Source organism: Saccostrea cucullata, unplaced genomic scaffold (assembly GCF_032062105.1).
Source record: "Saccostrea cucullata isolate Sc308-1 unplaced genomic scaffold, CSIRO_AGI_Scuc_v1 ctg4238, whole genome shotgun sequence".
NCBI lineage: Eukaryota > Metazoa > Mollusca > Bivalvia > Ostreida > Ostreidae > Saccostrea > Saccostrea cuccullata.
The window spans coordinates 29498-48657 of NW_026939699.1; the positions used below are offsets into that span (position 1 = coordinate 29498).

At 33.1% G+C, this 19160-nt stretch overlaps 2 protein-coding genes and 1 long non-coding RNA gene across 4 annotated transcripts; 1 reads left to right on the forward strand and 2 right to left on the reverse strand.

Moving 5' to 3' along the window:
• Window positions 1-4276: 4276 nt before the first annotated feature.
• LOC134253698 (uncharacterized) lies at window positions 4277-7388 on the reverse strand. Its single transcript, XM_062736278.1, has 4 exons — window positions 7221-7388; window positions 6812-7007; window positions 6514-6675; window positions 4277-6278 (listed from the first exon to the last, which is right to left on the reverse strand). The coding sequence occupies exons 1-4, from the start codon at window positions 7344-7346 to the stop codon at window positions 5329-5331; spliced, it is 1434 nt and encodes a 477-aa protein (XP_062592262.1). The 5' UTR covers window positions 7347-7388; the 3' UTR covers window positions 4277-5328.
• On the reverse strand, window positions 7366-14313 carry LOC134253701 (uncharacterized). Its single transcript, XM_062736284.1, has 6 exons — window positions 14084-14313; window positions 13212-13393; window positions 12932-13008; window positions 9814-9888; window positions 7438-8609; window positions 7366-7369 (listed from the first exon to the last, which is right to left on the reverse strand). Exons 1-6 carry the CDS (start codon window positions 14311-14313, stop codon window positions 7366-7368), a joined length of 1740 nt encoding a protein of 579 aa, XP_062592268.1.
• Window positions 14314-15023: 710 nt separating this feature from the next.
• LOC134253696 (uncharacterized) lies at window positions 15024-18094 on the forward strand. Of its 2 annotated transcripts, XR_009989158.1 has the most exons (4): window positions 15024-15100; window positions 15344-15476; window positions 15833-15912; window positions 16463-18094. It is a non-coding gene; the product is annotated as an uncharacterized LOC134253696 (long non-coding RNA). The 2 variants fall into 2 exon arrangements; XR_009989157.1 differs by having other exon boundaries at window positions 15068-15476.
• Window positions 18095-19160: the final 1066 nt, after the last annotated feature.

Here is a 19160-nt window from a genome sequence, read left to right on the forward strand (position 1 = left end):
ACTGTTTTACTTTAAAAATGATAGTTAGATGGCGTAAATTTATGGCAAGTTATCAGAAAAATAGCGTAAAAGTAAGAAATTAATTTAATTTTTGAAGATTCATGAGGTATATGAACTTAACGCTTCACGCAGGCATATTTATCATGAAGCGCTAACGCGTTTGACGAAGATTCTCAGTGACGTCAGAAAGGGTCGACTCACGTTCAGTGAATTACATACAAGTCGTTTGGTTTGAAAAATAATGCATTTCACACGTCAAAAGTCACAATAAGGCAAATTTAGAGTATGAATGAGTCACAGATGTAAATATAAGTAATAACGTACCATTTTAAAACATCTATCGGGCTATAAATACGGGTTGTACGAAATTCATTTTAAAGCCCTTCGGGCTTTATGGAATTTAATCTCGTGACCAACCCGTGTTTATATCCCGATAGATGTTTTAAAATTATATCATATTTCCTAATTATACACGCAGCTAGGTTAAGGGCGCCCATAGAAAATATGCCTTAATATATTCCGAGAAAATCAATATAATTTTGTTATCTTTTTTATTACCATGAGTTTAAATTTAATGGGAATTGTACGAATGCATATGTATGTATTGGGTTCGGCCAAAGTGACTTTACCTATATCAGCTGTATGTCACGTGACATGGTTGAAATAAGAAAAAATATGTATGGATACAAAGATCGTAAAAGTTCAACGATATACGGAAAATTTTTCACCAAGAAATTGATTGTGTTTTCTTTAAGACAACATTTTTAACCCGAAAAGTGCTGGAAGCAACTTCCCCATGCACGGGAATTATATAAAATTAATAACAGTCTCTTTAAAAACCTCGTGCATTTATAATATACGCATTGATATAAGTAAAAATACAGAAAAAAATCATTAGCGCACAACTTGCACCCAGCACTTTTCAAAATAGTAGAAACAATAGCTACATGTGTACAAAATATCATATTTTATAGTTAAGCGGATATCGTTGAACTTTTGAAATTTTCGAGGAGGTGTTCATGTGATTGTAGTATGACTGCGGCTATATAAGAGACCTATTCGTTATCAATTCGGTAAGACTGTGAAATATTAATTAATTCATTAAAAATATGACTCAATTTTAGTCAGATCACGCTTATTTAGTTTTAAATTTCACATTAACAAGTTGCAATTATAGCTTGATCTGCGTCTAAAGTGCAGAGAAACTGCGTGTCAAACTAGTCTATGACGTCATATCTGTCATGCTAGATCAAGTTGGCTTTAAGGTAGAGACCGATAGCAATCACGTGATAGAAAGAATCCGCATATTTGCACGTGCTTTTTTTCCGGATTCCGGAACGCCGTCAAATAAAAGTCTCCATTTACACATTATTGTCTATGCTACAAGATGGCCGACGAAGCGATCGAGAAATTTCCTCGACTTAAAGGACAAAGTTACCATACGTATTAAATCTTTACGGTTCTCGAAATTGAAGCATCTTCATGAGAATCAAAATATAGCCTTTATAGGTGAGACTGAAGCCGACCGTGAACATAATTTTGGTGAAACTACTCCTTGTCCAGTGTCCACTGCAGCACCACGTGGGTACACCGGTATCGATCTGTGCCTGATGTTGTTTTCAGTATAGACATTAAAGACCATGACCCTACAGGTCCACGTAAGAATCAGGCAATCAGCGATAAGTCGAATGTCTCGGATTAAGCCAAAATTTTTTCACAGCAATACTTGGAATAGTAGTAATCTAAACTCAATATCATTTTTTTCAATTGGCCCATATAGGCTGTGATATGTTACTAAAAATAGATTCTGGCGTTCATGAGCCAAGATCTTGGGCAAAAAAGCCAGAAGTTCAATGCTACAAAAACAAGAATTGTTGTTTTCATAAATTAGCAAATATTTTTTTTTTACAAAGTAGAAAATTTGTACTTCAGTTATCAGTTGCCATGGATTTGTTATTTTGACCGTATCCATGGTAACCAGTGTCATGAAATGACACGTATATTTGGCCATTAAAATTTATTGTGATTTTAAAACTATATTAATTAAAACAGCAAACATATTATTTAATTTGTTAAACTCAGAAAAATAAAGCAATATATGGTCTTTATTAATCCAGTTTAAAAAGTGTGGAAAAATCAATAGGGCAATTTTAATCGAGAATAAAAATTGAAAGAACATTGGACAAATTTCTTCATATTTTAGACATATTTCCCAAATTAAAAACATCATGCATTAAAATTGAGTTTCCTAAAACAAAAGCATCTCAATCAACATATATTTTTTTCTAACTTTCGTAGATTATTGTTCTATATATTTTATCAACAAAAAAATGGTAAATCGATCGGGATCGGAATTCAATATATATGTACCTATATGGGCTCCAAATTTTCTCTGTCAATTACCATCAAGGACATGTGTGAGGATGATATGTGTCTATTATACCATGCTAAAATCTTTATCAACTCGTAAAGATAACATTGCCATTTACACTTGTTTTACATCTAATTCAGATTTATAAGCGAACGGTTCATTGCTTTGATTTCTTTGTGTTTTTTTTGCATCATTAACAGATGTTAAAAAAAGCTCCTATCGTCCATCTTCGCTTCGTCACCTGTAGTCAGAGGTTGGTTGATTTAGTTTTGTGTAAATGTAAAAATTCTTAGTCTCTTGTTACTGAGAACTTCATCATATCATCAGCTGTTATGATAAAATTTAGTTGAAACTTTTGAGTCAGAAACAAAATAGTTATCAATATCGGGGTGTTAATAATCTTTTAATGCATTGAATCATAGGTGTTATTTTCTTTTCAAAATATTGCTAAACAAATATTTGAGAGAAATAAAGCAATATTATTTTATAATAATAATGTTAAATCAAGTTGTAGATACATAAATAAACAATCTAATTGCATCAAATTGCACAAATTTTCTAGTAAACTGTAACAGGTGTCCAAAGACTATTTCTACCTACGTAGCTATTAAAAGTACCCTGCAGTGAACCTAGGTATTTATTGCTTCTCAAAGTGCTATTTTTACCTACAATTAATTTTCTTGTTGACAAAATACCTCCTTTACGACAACATTAAATACAATATTTTTTGATACAGTCACATCTAATAGCCCCAAAACTTTTAGAACTTTGAGTTCAAAGTCTCAATTTGGTGAGTAATTTTTACATGCATTCAAAAGAGTTCAAAGTTGAAGATTATCACTGCACCAAGGTGCAGCTTTTTGTACATGCTGAAAAAATAACACATTTGAGAAAATATGTTGTGACAAAATTTCTATATCAAGCATTATTTTGAATAGCAATATTAATAAAGCTAAATCAAGCTATATAGCTTAATCAAGCTATATAATCAAGCAATTGTGTCGGACTTGTTAATAAGAACTTATAGTGAATCCACCTTTTGTATACATGCAGTTGAACTTCAGTATCTCAACACAGATATATTGGGTTAAATACCATGAATAATATGTTGAAGTGATTTTAAAGTCCACATCACCATTTGTTTACATACTAGTAGGCAATTTTGCTACATATGATCCACTTATAAATTTAAAATAAAAAAATTCTGTAAAATTCTATCAAAATGCTACTCTTCCTACAGTTTTGGTCCCATTTTGATATAAGACTTGGTTTAGAAGTAGAATACACTTTGATACATATTTCTGTTTAGTGGGGGAGTACTTTCTACTCTACTGAAATATATGTAACCAAGTTGCATGCTTAGAAAGTTATTCAGCAAATTGTAAAGATTTTTTCTTTGTCTATACACTGTATAGTATTTTAAGCCTATACATGACATTGTATATCCTGGTAAAACAAGTAGCTCCCAGATAGAATTGTACGTCTACACTTAAAATTTAAAGATAACACAGTAGAAAAGTAGAGGTACTTTGAGCAATGAGCTCACTAAATGATATTCCCTGCCTCCCATATGAATATAATGGCAGTTTTGGAAACCCAAAATATATATCAGATTAAAAAGTAAACTAGGAGGTGTACAATGGGATTATGTAATAAAGATTCTGTGAAAGTTTCATCAAATTTCATTCAGTGGTACGAGAGGAGTTGTGGTGAGATGGGTACCCCAAAACGTAACAGACGGACATACAGACGGACGGATGGGACGTACCGATTACTGTATACCTTCCCGTTTTTTAAGCGGGGGTATAAAAGAAAAGAAAATTTTCCGGTCATATAAATTTTTTATTTGTGAAAGTCAACAGACTCATTATGTACAGAACAAATGTACAATGATTTTCTGTACTGATCCTTATAATTAAAGTATAGACTGAAGTACTTAATTGATAAAAACAGCTATCATTTCTTTCTAATTTATGTCTTATTGGGACAAGTAAATTATCAAATGTTTAAGATGCTACCCATATATACACAAAACAGCAAATGGTCAGGATGAAATACATAACCTTGCAAAATGTTCAAAATACTTCAATTAACTCCACCATTTTAAACATAGGTACAGAGAAAAATTATTCACTTTAACTCTGACAGACAAAATAATGCACATAAAATTAATTGCAAAAACAATCAGCAGGGATGATGCATCTCAAGATGCTTTCTTCTTTTTATGCACCCAAAGTAATGCACAGCGAAATACCAATATTGAATACAATTCGAAACTATAATTGAAGTACATTGCGAATGATCTTTAACAATAAAACAGTTTTATATCTTGATGTTATATTGTAAAATAATTTGCAAGAGTTCCTAAATCTGTTATTATAGTCCACCATGGACTAAACAAATCTAGTCTTATAACAGTTCAAGGGGACAAATTATTTGTCACCAAAATAATGTACATATATGTTTATCCAAGTCATTTACGTATAATTCCTCTTTGTAAAACATTAATCAATATACATTGTACTGCACAATTATCGCAATGAAAGAAAACGGGAATATCATTTCTTTTTTTTTCTTTTTTTTTGAAATTACTTTAATGATTGTAAACAACATTTTTTTAAATTGTAAATTATAGCTCTTTATAGATGTGATTTGTACATCTTATATAACATTCAATTTAGGACTAATGTACCTTACCATAGTCTATCACTAAATACTGACATTTCTTCAACTGCATCATCATTTTTTACCTTTTCTTTGACCTTGACCTCACTTATCAGAAATTTGTGTTAAGCTCAGTTTTAAGAACATATTCAAGATATTTTTATTAAACTGCATATACATATTAATGAAAGCTCTTACACTGAATGAACAATTCTGACCTTTGACCTTCTCTTATCAAAAACTTCATATATAATAGATTTCATGTTACATTACATAATAGTATCTGATATCAATCACTCAATGTTATCAATCACATTTTTTTCGTCAATGGTAGCAAGTGCAGCAAACAAATCATCATCATCAATTTCAGTCTTCAAGAAATGAATTTGTGGATCTTTGCTGGCTAGATGCGAAAAAAATGAGGTGATTTGGGTGGGGTTTAACCACTGATTAACTTTGAAAACATGTTCACCATTTACATCTTTCTTTCTTTTCATATCTTCAGCAACTTCCACAGGGTTGCATTTTTTCCCAGTTGTCTTGCCTTCTTCAAACTTGCGTACAAGGAAATTCTTTACACTTTCAGGAAATCTTGAAATTGTCTTGTTTTCCTTTAGAGCCCATCCCATAGTATTCACTTGAAAGTCATTGGTACTACTCTCAAATAACACGGTCTTCACTTTGCTTGAAAACACAAGTTCATTACACAGTTTAACCCACTGGTGTTTGATTTTATCAAATGTTGTCTCCTTCTGTAGCTGCAGGGAATGCTTGCCAATTAATAAATGATTTTCAAGTCCTTTGAAAGTAGCAAATTTTCTTATGCATCCTTCAACTGTGCAGTGAAATGCTGTAGGGAGGGAATCTACATGTTCCTCTTCTTTTACGATGCAGTTTGGTGAATTATTTACGGCCTCCTGAATATTAGTTGTTTCACTAAATAACTCTTGATTCTTTGACTTTTGTCGCCCTTCAATTTTTCCAGTTAATCTTAAGGGTAAACTAAATCCTGATATGATTGTACAACCTGATTCATGGTCTTTTTGTTTACCATAAGCTAACTTGTCCAGTGTTTCATTGGAAATGAATTGTCCTTTACCAATATTGTAGGCTTTTTTCAAAATTATCCCATCTCTTTGGAATCCCACATAGCTGTAATCATTTACACCTTTTAATTTATGGCTTTTCATGGTTTGTTTGGAAGTGTCTATAACACATTCAGCAATTTGACAACCAGCAACACCTTTATAAGAAAAATAAAAGTAGAAAGATTATTACATGGTATTTCACAAGATCAAATCTTTCCCAATTATTTAATACAAAAGTTTGCTATAAGGAATGTATTTATATAATCAAGGCCAAATTTTGTTGAATTTTGTCCTTTTTTATTAGACTTCTTAAATATGGCCCAGAAATGGGAAGCAGATTTTTCTATTAATCAGTTTGACTTGCACTCCTAAAGAAGTGAATAAAATTACCTTTCCCTGAATCTAAAGCTGTTTTCATGTCTGAGGCTGTGACAATGTTGTTTCCGCTTGCCACCCAGGATTTCATTTTTGTTCGCATGTGTGCTATCTTGGAATCACAAAATGACTTCCCAGCTTGTGCTTCAGAAAAACAGTACTCCTTGATATGTATTCCTACAAAATAATACATAATACCGTCAAAAATTACCTTCAAATGACATCATTATGATCTTGCAGTCAACTTTTTTGTTGTTAATTGTGTTTAATGAAATTGTGTTGTTTCTTTTCACATATTAATTTCTCTTATTACCTGTTTTTTTGCTGATTTCTGGTAAACATAGCCACAGTAATCCACAATGATAGCATCCTGCATTGTCTGAACGAAGACTTATATTTTGAATATGCGGCAGTTGATCTTTTATTGCACGAATCACATCTTCCAGCAATGATGCTACGCAAAACCAGTCTTGTTTGACACCATCGAACACATGAGTGAAAGTCCTATGCTGCAAATCAAAACAAAATGATAACTAGATGAAGTACTTAGATTTATTAACATACCAATATTCATTTGTTAGGAAGAGTTAATTTTGTACTTATGGTCCTTTTGTTTTTTCAGCCAAATTTTGATTTAAAGTATGTGCTCGCAAAACAATTACAAAAATAATTATTAAAAAAAATACATGGAAATTTTTCAAAGAAACTTGTGATGCACTTACACTAATTGATCCATCTTCTGCCCTATATATGCAGACAATCACGTGCCAATTTCTTCCTCTTTGACCAAACCAGTCTGTTTGCTTTTCACGATATCTTTGAGGAACAAATTTCATCGCCCAATCCATAACTAATACACATTGATTTTTATCTAGATGGTCAATTACATCTGTGCGATATCTATCTTGGTTCACTGTTCGAACGATATGGGATTTCCACCTGAGAATTTTCTTCATAGCTTCTGATATGATGGTGGTGTATTCATCTTTGTCTATACCATTATCCATTTTGTTGATAATCTTATGCAATTCAGTACAGACTTCTTTCAAAAGTTCACATCTGTCACACTTTAAGGAATGGATATGGTCACACGGATTTTGAAAATCTTCATTATTACTGTCGCTCAAACTCCAGTTAATACAATGATCTGCACATAGGTCTGATTCTTGAATATGGAGTTTATAGTCTGTTTTTAAGTAGATGCGACTTGAAGTTAAAGCTGTTGTTAGTTCTTTGTGTAATTCAGCAGACATCAGAGAATGATTCTTTAATGTATTCAAAAACGTATGGAGACTCTGGAAAGCCTCCACTCCATCTGCAGCTGTATTATCCAGCCCATGAAGATTTTTTCTCTTTGAGGCAGCACAGGCTTTTAGAATTTTGAAAAGTGAACTTTTTCCTAAAGGTTTGAATTCATTTTCTTTACAGAAAGCCAAATACATTTGTACAATCTGTGCATGACAAACAGTTCGAATGACATCTGGAATTCTGATTTTTTCCCCAGTATCAAACTCCAGCTCCCTAGTGCCGTAGGAAACAATTTGAGTGAAACAAGGATCAAAAAAGAAGTTGATAGCGTGTTGCATCTTTTCTTCATCCATTTTTTCTCTTGGTCTTCTTTCTCTGTCTTTCATGTCCAGGGCAGTTATTGAAGTTGATGTAAGTCTGGCTTGATCTATTTTGTATTTCGTTATTCCTGGTAGTCGTTGCATAATTTCATCTTTGGTTAATTTCTTGGACACCACTGATAGGATTTGGTTGCATAGTTGATTGTTTGTTGTTTCTTCATATATTCTCAGGATGGTGTTAATGAGATCATCTTCTGAGGGCTCTTTGGTTGATTCTGTAATTAGCTGCTTCAAGTTTGAAGACTGTCCAGGAGCTATGAGATTGAGAACTGAATCCACAGACTCCTCTGCTTTTCTTTTATAGTAACGTATGGTACTTTCCCCTGCTGATGAAATATCTGTGCGAAGCTGTGCACGCAAAGGGCTTGCCTTTCCACCAGTTACCATTTTCAATACTTCATTTGCATTCTGCAACGTTGTTTCCATTTCATCACTATATGTTGATATTTGTGAGAGAGTTTGGGAATTTGGTACATCTGAATCCTGTAAGAAGAAAAATTAATCGTTAGAATGAAATCTGAAATAATTGTACATGTTATGCCAGCAAATTTATAATGATGTTAGATCATTTATTGTATTCCCTGGCTACGAAAGGCAGTGGCGTAGCATGCATCAAATATATGTGTAGGCAATAGAAAATGAAGCCAAAGGTTTCAATGAGGTGCGATGCGCTGAAAGGGGATAGATGCGAGAGGGGGGTCAGTATATTAAAAAGTTAACTAGTTGGGGGAGGGGAGATTTGAATTTTTTATTACCTGAGAATGTCACTAATAATTAAAGCATACATGTACATATGTATAATTTTGCTATACTTGAGAAGAAGAGTTTTGAACATTTTTCCTATATATATCTATATGTAAAGATTTGATTGCTCATCATTGCCCCACCTTACCCCCTGGGGTCATGATATGAGGAAACTAAAATTGAACTCTAACTGATAATGTTTCCATACATTAAAATCACCAATTTAGATTTTTCTTATGTCAAACTTTGATCAGCCATTGTGGTCCTGCCCTTTCCCTTGGGGTCATGATTTGAACAAACTTGAATCTACACTACCTATTAGGATGCTTCCACATGAGTTTCATCTTTCCTGGCCCAGTTGTTCTGGAGAAGAAGATTGTTTAGAGATTTTTACTATATATTCCTATGTAAACATTTGATCGGCCATTGTGGCCCCTCCCTTTTCCCTGGGGTTGTGATTCGAACAAACTTGAATCTACACTACCTGAAGATGTTTCCACATGAGTTTTATTTTTCCTGGCCCAATGGTTCTGCAGAAGATTTTTTAAAGATGCCATTAATTTTTCATTAATTCATAATTATCTCCCCTTGGAAAAGGGCTTGGACCTTCATTTGAACAAACTTAAATACCCTTTACCCAAGGATACTTTGTGGCAAGTTTGGTTGAAATTGGTCCAGGGGTTCTTGAGAAGAAGAAAATGTGTAAAAGTTTACTACTACGACAACAAGAATAACATACAAAGGACTAATTTTGACCAGAAAAGCTCACTTGAGCTATCAGCTCAGATGAGCTAAAAACTGTATGTTTCCAGGAATTTATAATTGCTGCAGAAATTCAAGGGAAATTAAACAGACACAAGACACTTCAATCAGAAAGCTCACTTGAGTGTATTGCTAAGGTGGTCCAACATTACTGGAAATAAAATACAAAATTGTTACTTACATTATCATAATATTGCAGATGACCATGTTCTCTCAGATTATATCCTAGGGACTCTCCAGTAGTACATACAGCATACTGCAAAATAAAATTCAAAAAAAAAAAAAAATAAAAGAAGTGAGAAAAGGTTTAATTTTTTTTTCCAAATGCAATAAAAAACAAGAGGCCCATGGGACATATCGCTCACCTGAGAAGCTTTGACCATTCTGTTCTTTACTAGATTTCCCCCTTGTAATATATATAGTGACCCCACCCTACCCCACTGATCATAATTTAGACAATTTGAAATCTACACTACCCCAGGATGCTTCCACATAAGTTTCAGCTTTTCTGGCCCTGTGGTTCTTGAGAAGAAGATTTTCAAAGATTTTTCCTATATATTTCTATGTAATACTTTGATTCCCCATTGTGGCCCCGCCCTACCCCCAGGGGTCATGATTGGATTAATTTAGAATCTACACTACCTGAGGATACTTTCACATAAGTTTCAGCTTTTCTGGCACAGTGGTTCTTGAGAAGATTTTTAAAGATATTTCCTTTATATTTCTATGTAAAACTTTGATTCCCCATTGTGGCCCCGCCCAACCCCGGGGGTCATGATTTGTATAATTTAGAATCTACACTACCCCAGGATGCTTCCACATAAATTTCAGCTTTTCTGGCCCAGTGGTTCTTGAGAAGAAGATTTTTAAAGATTTTTCCTATATATTTTATGTAAAACTTTGATTCCCCATTGTGGCCCCGCCCAATCCCGGGGGTCATGATTTGAACAATTTAGAATTTACACTACCCTAGGATGCTTCCACATGAGTTTCAGCTTTTCTGGCCCAGTGGTTCTTGAGAAGAAGATTTTTTAATGTCCCCACCCTATTTTTGTCTTTTCTTGATTATCTCCCCTTGTGAAGGAACTTGGCCCTTCATTTTAATAATTTAAATTCCCCTTCACCCAAGGATGCTTTGTACTAAGTTTGGTCAAAATTGGCCTAGTGGGTCTTTAGAGGAAGTCAAAAATGTGAAAAGTTTACAGACAGACAGACAGACAAACGGACAGATGGACGACGGACACAATGTGATCGGAAAAGCTCACTTGAGCCTTCGGCTCAGGTGAGCTAAAAAATAAAAAAAACAAGATGTGTTTGTGAAACACTATGCGCCCTGGCGGCAACAAAGTTCAAAAAATCTATTTTTAGCATATTGATCACAGTCAAGGTCACAAGGTCATTGACCATGGTGTCATTTGAAAGAACTTAATCGGTGGAGTATGCATACCAAATATGAAGTCCCTATCTCCTATGGTTCAAAAGTTATGGCAAAAAGTGTAAAAAGCTATTTTTAGCATATAGGTCACAGTCAAGGTCACAAGATCATTGACCTTGCCATCGTTTGAAAGGACTTTATCGGTGGAGTATGCATACCAAATATGAAGTCCCTATCTCCTATGGTTCAAAAGTTATGACAAACAGTGGAAAAAGCTATTTTTAGCATATAGGTCACAGTCAAGGTCACAAGGTCATTGACCATGGTGTCATTTAAAAGAACTTAATCGGTGGAGTATGCATACCAAATATGAAGTCCCTATCTCCTATGGTTCAAAAGTTATGGTCAATTGTTCTTGAGAAGAAGATTTTCAAAAAAAGCTATTTTTAGCATATAGGTCACAGTCAAGGTCACAAGATCATTGACCTTGTCGTCGTTTGAAAGGACTTTATCGGTGGAGTATGCATACCAAATATGAAGTCCCTATCTCCTATGGTTCAAAAGGTATGACAAACGGTGGAAAAAGCTATTTTTAGCATAAAGGTCACAGTCAAGGTCACAAGGTCATTGACCTTGATGTCATTTGAAAGGAATCTATTAGTAGAGTATGCATACCAAATATGAAGTCCCTATCTCTTATTGTTCAAAAGTTATGGCGAAGGTTAAAGTTGACAACAGACAGAAAGACAAACAGATAAACAGATAAACAGACAAACAGACAGGACAAAAACAATATACGCCCGGGATCTATGGATCTGGGCACATAATTATGAAGCATCCATATATATATATACAATATAATCAGTGGCGGATTTAAGGGGGGAGGACCCAGCCCCCCCCCCCCCCCCCCCCCAATTGTCAAAGTTAGCATCAATCAGAGTTTCGTCTGGAAAATGTAAATATGTCTACTTGGTAGACCTCATTTTTACCCTACAAAATCTCTAGAATGCAGGAGCTCCCAGGGGGCTTTGCCCCCTGTACCCCCACCAAGGCTTTGCCCTGGACCCACTGGGGGCCTCATGGCGGCCCCCAGACCCCTTGCCTTATTTTAGTGCCACCTCTAACTCCAATTCCTGGATCCGCGCCTGATAATTATATGTAGCTGCAGATCTGTAGCATTATGGTTTTAAATAATTTGTCTTTGACCATAACACTACAGATCCTGTAATGCAAAAAAAGTGCAATTTATTGCACAATATTTTTTGCGCACTTTTGGGGAGAATTTCTCCACTTTCAAACTAGCTTTGGTCAATCAACTATCTTTCACTCCTTAATTCTAGACACATTCTGAAGCCAATATGTACATTTTATCCATCTCCCAACCATTTATAGTTGTCTCTACATGCAATAAACTCATTTGAAGTGAATTTTTTGCAATCTAACAAATTATTTTAATCAAGCGAGTTTATCACTTGTAGAGACGACTTTAAAAGGTAGGGAGATGGAAAAATATACAGATTAGTTAAATAATGGACGGTCTTAGAATTAGGGAGTGAAGGGTAATTAACTGACCGATGCTGAAAAGTGGAGGAATTCTCAAAAAAAAATCACAAAAATTATTGCGCAGTCAATTGCACCTTTTTTTTTCATTATGGGCTCTGTAGCTTTATGGTCAAAGACATATATATAAAAGCATATCGCTACAGATCTGCAACTAATATATATGGCACCCATTTTATAGTATGAAGTCTCGTTTTACTAATTTTAGGGATTTATTTTTTGTCTTGGTAAATTGGAAATTGTTTTCTTCAACTTTTAGTTTCACACAGACACATAAGCAAAATTGTTATCATTTGTCAATGCTTTCTGAATATATGTATTGTGTTTATGAAAAAAATGATATACCAGTACTTTATATGCTTACATGTGATAGAGAATCCTGTTCATTGTCTAAACTGGAGATATCTTTGCTGTAACTTTTCAGACAGCCTTTGCAAATTCCTGCATGAATAAATTCCATATTTATTACCAACAGCTTATTTTTTATTGGTACATTAAAATGATAAACATAGTTCAAAATCAATATTTCATATAATCAAATATATGTACGTATATTTAATGTTCATCCAGAGAGTGATTTTAATTTTCCTCAAGTGAAATAAAAAAAAAATAAACAGATCTTGAAATGATAAACATGCAGTTACCTGAACCAATCACCAGTAACACTCCTAAACATTTCAAAATATTTCTGCTCATTTCTGCATTTACTGCTTTTTGGGGTTTTTGAGCTCCCTCATGTGATGGATATGTGCACTTCCGAGGAGGTTTCCAGTGTATCCCAAGGCCATAACGATGGAATGGACATACTGTCATGGATGGATCATATCTTGAAATAATAAATTATTCAATTCTTTATATATTTATTAAAAAAACTCTCTACTTAATCTTTATGAATGAATCTTATGCCCCTTTTGGGAGGGATGTATATTTTGTCCTCCCCCCCCATTTGGTTGGCTTGCTTACAAGTACTATGGTGAAATATCACAATGATGTGATTTAAAATAGGCCTAGTCAATAGTTTCAACCCTCGACACTTAATACATAAAATATGCGACTAGAAAATCATGGATGCTTGTGTATAGGATTTTTTTTTTGTATATATTATATGGATACACTGTTAGATCAGTGTTGTGTACATCGTTTTCATCAGGGTAAGATTAACAGTAAATTTTGTTCAAAAAGACTGAGCAGATATATTACAAATAAATCTCTATTTGTGATATTGTGATTTTACGGGGACCGTAAAAGTCAAACTTAGTTGGACTAGCTAGAGTTTATTTAGGACATGCTTAATCAGAATATCACATAAGTTTTGCTGTAGGTCATCAGTACAAGTCTTCAATTTAGGCAGGCCAAGAATTAACAGCTAATTTTTGTCAAATCAATATCGACCCGAAGACAATTAAAACATAAAGCGAACCAAAATGAATACAAATACTGATGTCATTTGAATCATATTAATTATCACTGCATCAAATATAATTACAAATTAAAGAGAGTTTATATAATTATTTACCGAAATAAACCAATGCGCAGGGCAATCAGAGACCCCTCGCTGTCGGCTGCTGCTGTCACTGCTGTCTGGTGGCCTCCACTTAACTTAATGGCGTGTAGGTGTAAAGATATGTCTCTTTGACAATCGCCCAAAATTTTTAAATCTGTTTCTTTTGGATACGGTTTGTATAATCCGCAGGAACTTCCTGCGTAATGTCCCACACTACATTTTAACCCGTCCTCGTTTTCCATATTTCGCGCATTAGCGTGCCTGGTAACATCACGCCATCTAGCGACACACGTCACATATCCAAGAACGATAACCCGATTTCGCCAATATTGCTCGATTTTATCGGGGAAAACAAAGCTGCGGTCAAAATTTTCCAAACTTTTTAGAACTGGATTTAATAGTACAGAAAGTGCTTGATTAATATATAATAGCATTTTAACCAAAAAGGTTTGCTGTTTTTTAAATCAAAGCCCTAAAGATGCATCACATTGTATAGATTTGCACTAACAGTCAACATGCAATTTTTTTAATTATTGACCTGTAAAATCTAAACAAGGCGGAATATTTCCAAACCGACAAGTGTTTGTCATATACATGTCCTGTCTATTTCTTACATGATATATGAAGTGATTTCTCGAACCTTGACTTATCACAAAAATTTGATTTTGCCTGATTCTTACGTGGACCTGTAAAAAGAAACAACTTTAGGATCAAGTGACAAAAAAAATAGGGTCAGTCGGGTAGCAGGAAACAAGACTATTTTTTTTTAGCCTTATGTAATATTTATGTACCTGTAATAAATTTATGTATGTAACAGTATTTGTTTTATGCTCAAAAGGGCCCTGAATATAAACAGATATCATATTTATAGATTATAAAAGAAATATTTAATACTACAGTTGAAGCAAGCTATGAGTTAGACAGTGTATTCAGCTTTCCCTGCTGAAATAATGTGACCAAATCAAGTGTCACCTGGAAAGAGGAATTAATTCAAGGGTGCTTTTTACATTAACTCCAAAATAGCCATTGGTTTGTATTTTTTTTTTCAATTTACACTTGCACATGTATCAGGGAAAATCCAGAAATTTTTTTCAAGGGGGTGGTAAAAAGGAGGTGTTTTATAATACATGTATTTAATTAAAAATTAAGTTTATGATTTTTAGTCCTTGTATTTTTTATTTAAACACCATAATGTACATACAGTATTATTGTATACATATAGAAGCATTTTCTTAAGTCAATAATTTCTCAAAGATCATATTAATATTTCAGGAAAGTTCAAGCCAGATCTGCTGCTACAGCAAACTGAACATAAAGTGGCATACTTGTGTGTTAGGAAACGAGGAACATGTATGGCTGGACTGAGAATCTAACTTGGGATCCCTGCATCACTACTTACATGTAGGTGTTCTATTGACTTAAATACATGTATGGTTAAATATTTGTGTATAAACATATAAAAAGTCATGTTGTAAATTGAATTCAGAACTGAATAACCAAAAAATTTTAAAATGTAAAGATGTTTTCTAACTTGAATGAAATTGTTTCAACTAAAGCACCAAAGAATTGGTACTATGATAATATGAAGAAGTCAGTATTGTTAAAAAAAACTTGTAATTGACATGGTTTTTTAACAATATTGACCTCTTCACATTATCATAGCTAAATTTGCAAAATAAATCAAAATTGTTAATAAATTCTACATTTTTTTTAAATAGATGATCAAGCTATTTACTTTATTTTATTTTCATCATGTTACAGATCCATGGAAATATAGGATCCTTGGCTAATCAAGTGTCATCTGCAGTGTTACAAAAGAATATTGGATTTATATCAATAAGGTAATTAGGGACAAAACTGAATTAAAAAAAAAAATGGAATAAGATGTAAAAAGAAAAGTATTTTAATTCCACATATAATATTTAGTTTGCTAGTGGTATATGCATTGATGTGTCACTGACAGGTACAGGTAGTTTTTTATTTCCACAAAAACTTGATCCTTTTGTATTAACTCTTGAACAGTTTGTGCTGAGTCTTTGTATTTCACGTTTATTTCTTTTCTTTTCTGTTCTTGGCCTTAGTGTGTGGCCTACATTTATAAACTAAAATATTTGATCTTTATCCTTATATACCACTATAATACCAGTTTGTTTAATTAAGACAATTCATTAATCCAAATAATTTCCTTGGGAGCAAAAATGCCCAGATTAATGAGGCTGATTTTATATGCATTTAATTTAAAAAATTCATGGCATTTGTCATTATATAAAAAAGGTATCTCAAAAGTGTCTTATATTCATATAGACATAGTCATACTATGTTTGCAGTGAAAGAAAGAAGTAAAACATGTATTTTCATTCTTATTGTATTAAAATATTTTGTTCTTTTCAGAAAAAGAACTACCAGAAGGAGATGGTAAAGAGGAACGGACATATCACACCATAAGACGTGCTTCAAAATCTGAATATACAGAGTGAATTTTGTTTACTGCAGATCCTTGTGAAAGAACACCTTTGTTGTATTGACATAAAAACAACAGAATTGTCAGGATCCTTGAACATGACGCAACTGGCTGCATACGGTGGGAATTAAAAATGCATACATGTTTACATTGATCTTTGTTAGCCAATAAGACAAAAAGAAAAATAGCAAGTTTAATATCCTATTACCGTACATGTACTGAATGTATTCACTTTATTTTGTTGAACTACATCATGAGTTTAAAAATTGTACAGTATCACATACAGTCTATGGTGGAATTCCTCTAACTTTTATGAATCTGTTTGCAAAATCTATACTTTAAAGTTACAAATTATTACCTCGTATACATTGTATGTATTTTTGTAAATTATTGCACTGTTTTTGTATGTATGTAATGATAACCAAATCACCCAATTTTCCCGCACTTTTTACCATGTATTTAGCATTTTTTTTACCATGCTTTAATGTAATAATATCTGACAACTGATGACCAGGCAGTCTTCATTTAACAGTGTAATACATAACACATTTTTATCTGAATATTTTCAAAACTTCATAATCACTGGGTTTCCTTATTTATGTTGTACATGTATTTGGAATAAAAAAGGAATTGTTTAATAAAAGAAAAGTGAAATTAATCATTCTATTGTTGTCAAAGGAAGAAAATAAAACCAGTTTACTTATGCACGGAATTGGTCAAAACATTATTGTCATTGATAATTCATCCAAGAATCATATGTATAATAAATCTACAAAGTCAATTTGAACGATATCAAGGAAAGTTCTTATCTTTTTTAATATAAGTGCAAAAAGGTCAAGCAGGGCAACATGTGTCCAGGTGTACATGTATAAATTGTTTTCTGTGATAAAGAATGTAATTTAGAAGAATATTACTTCGAATTTTACTCATTTTCTTTGAAATATTTTGATTAATTCTATCTATCAAAGTCAATTTGAACGATATAAGGAAAACTTCTTATCTTTTTTAATATAAGTGCAAAAAGGTCAACCAGGGCAACATGTGTCTAGGTGTACATGTATGAATTGTTTTTGTGATACAAAATGTAATTTAAAAGAATATTACAAAGAATTTACTCCTTTTCTGTGAAATATTTTGATAATTTCTGCATAATCTCTCTTAGTCACCATATTCTTCAAAATTGCTTCCTTCTAAAGGAAGGGGGTAGGGTAGGGTGTAAGATAATAAACTTGTTCCAGGTTGAATTTAAACCCCATTATGTAGTATGATTTTTTTCTAAAATTTAAGACACTTATAGGCTAACTATAATATGCAATAAAAAAAGAAATTTGATGGGTAATTTTTTCACAGTGGAAGCAGAAGTGTGAGACCTTGTGCAATGAATAGGCAATATTTTAACCTAATTTGACCATGCATCTTGGTAAATGTAATTCTGTTTTTTGCTTACAATGCTTGATAAATTTAAGATTGATGTCAAATATTAATCCATACAGACAGATGTTTGAATTCATATAAGACAAATGATAATTGATATAGCAATAAAAAATTTACAGCCCTTTTCATATCATATTCTTATATTATTTTACCCTGCTTTTTCAGCTCTTCGGTGGTTGATGAAGGCAATATCAAAATTGTCAAATTTCTCTAAAACTAGCCCGATGACCTGCCTTGAATTTTTGATATGATTTAGAACAAGGACTCGACACAAACATATAAAAAATTCAGAAAAATTCAATGGGTAGTTTTTTTGTTGACAAGCTATCAATCTCTACCTTAATTTTACATTCGAATAGTATTGTAATGACAAGATAAGGTACGCATGAATTTATGTTTACAATAATTAGGGGAAATTACTGTATGTAAAATTAGGGGAAAAAAATATGTAAAAGTGTATGGAAAAGACATTTATTATTCATTCGTGTGCAATTTCACTGTGACGTCACAATTGATTACACTAAGCTCTGCAGATGCTAATCTACCTTTGGCAGTCCTTAACCTAGCTGCGCAGTTATGGAATGGATACGAGGAAAATAAAAAGCTTATGGTTCCCCGAGGGAGGAAACTATTTCCTGACGCGACGAAGCAAGTACGCAAGGTTTAAATTGGCTTGAAAGGCGGTTACAATTCGAATTTGTCAGGCTTAGAATTCATTTTTGAAGAGAATATTTTGTCAAAGGCTACTTGTCATCAGTAATAGTGAACAGATTCCTGTCTGGGAATACTTTTATTTATGAAAAGCTACAAGAAATACGTCCAAAGATTGATGACAAAAATTGGAGGAATTTCGGTCGTCTGAAAGGGATGAAAGGATTCTATGGATAGAGACACTTGGCCGAGCTAATTAATTTGCAATCAAAGTTAAATTTGATCAAAAACATTCAATCTACTTTTTCTTAGCTGTTTGTGGCGTGATTGCATTGCATTAATATTTTCCAATAGATTTACACATTTACCGTGAGTAGATTTTTATGAAAAAATATAGTTTTAGCCTATATCATAAAGATTTAACTTAAATTCTACCAAAAATAAGGATAACGTTATAGAAACTGTGCACACGACAAAAGTGAAACAAGGTCTAGATTCTGTCGGTATATTCTTCATGTACACAGTTTAAATCGATCGTCAAAA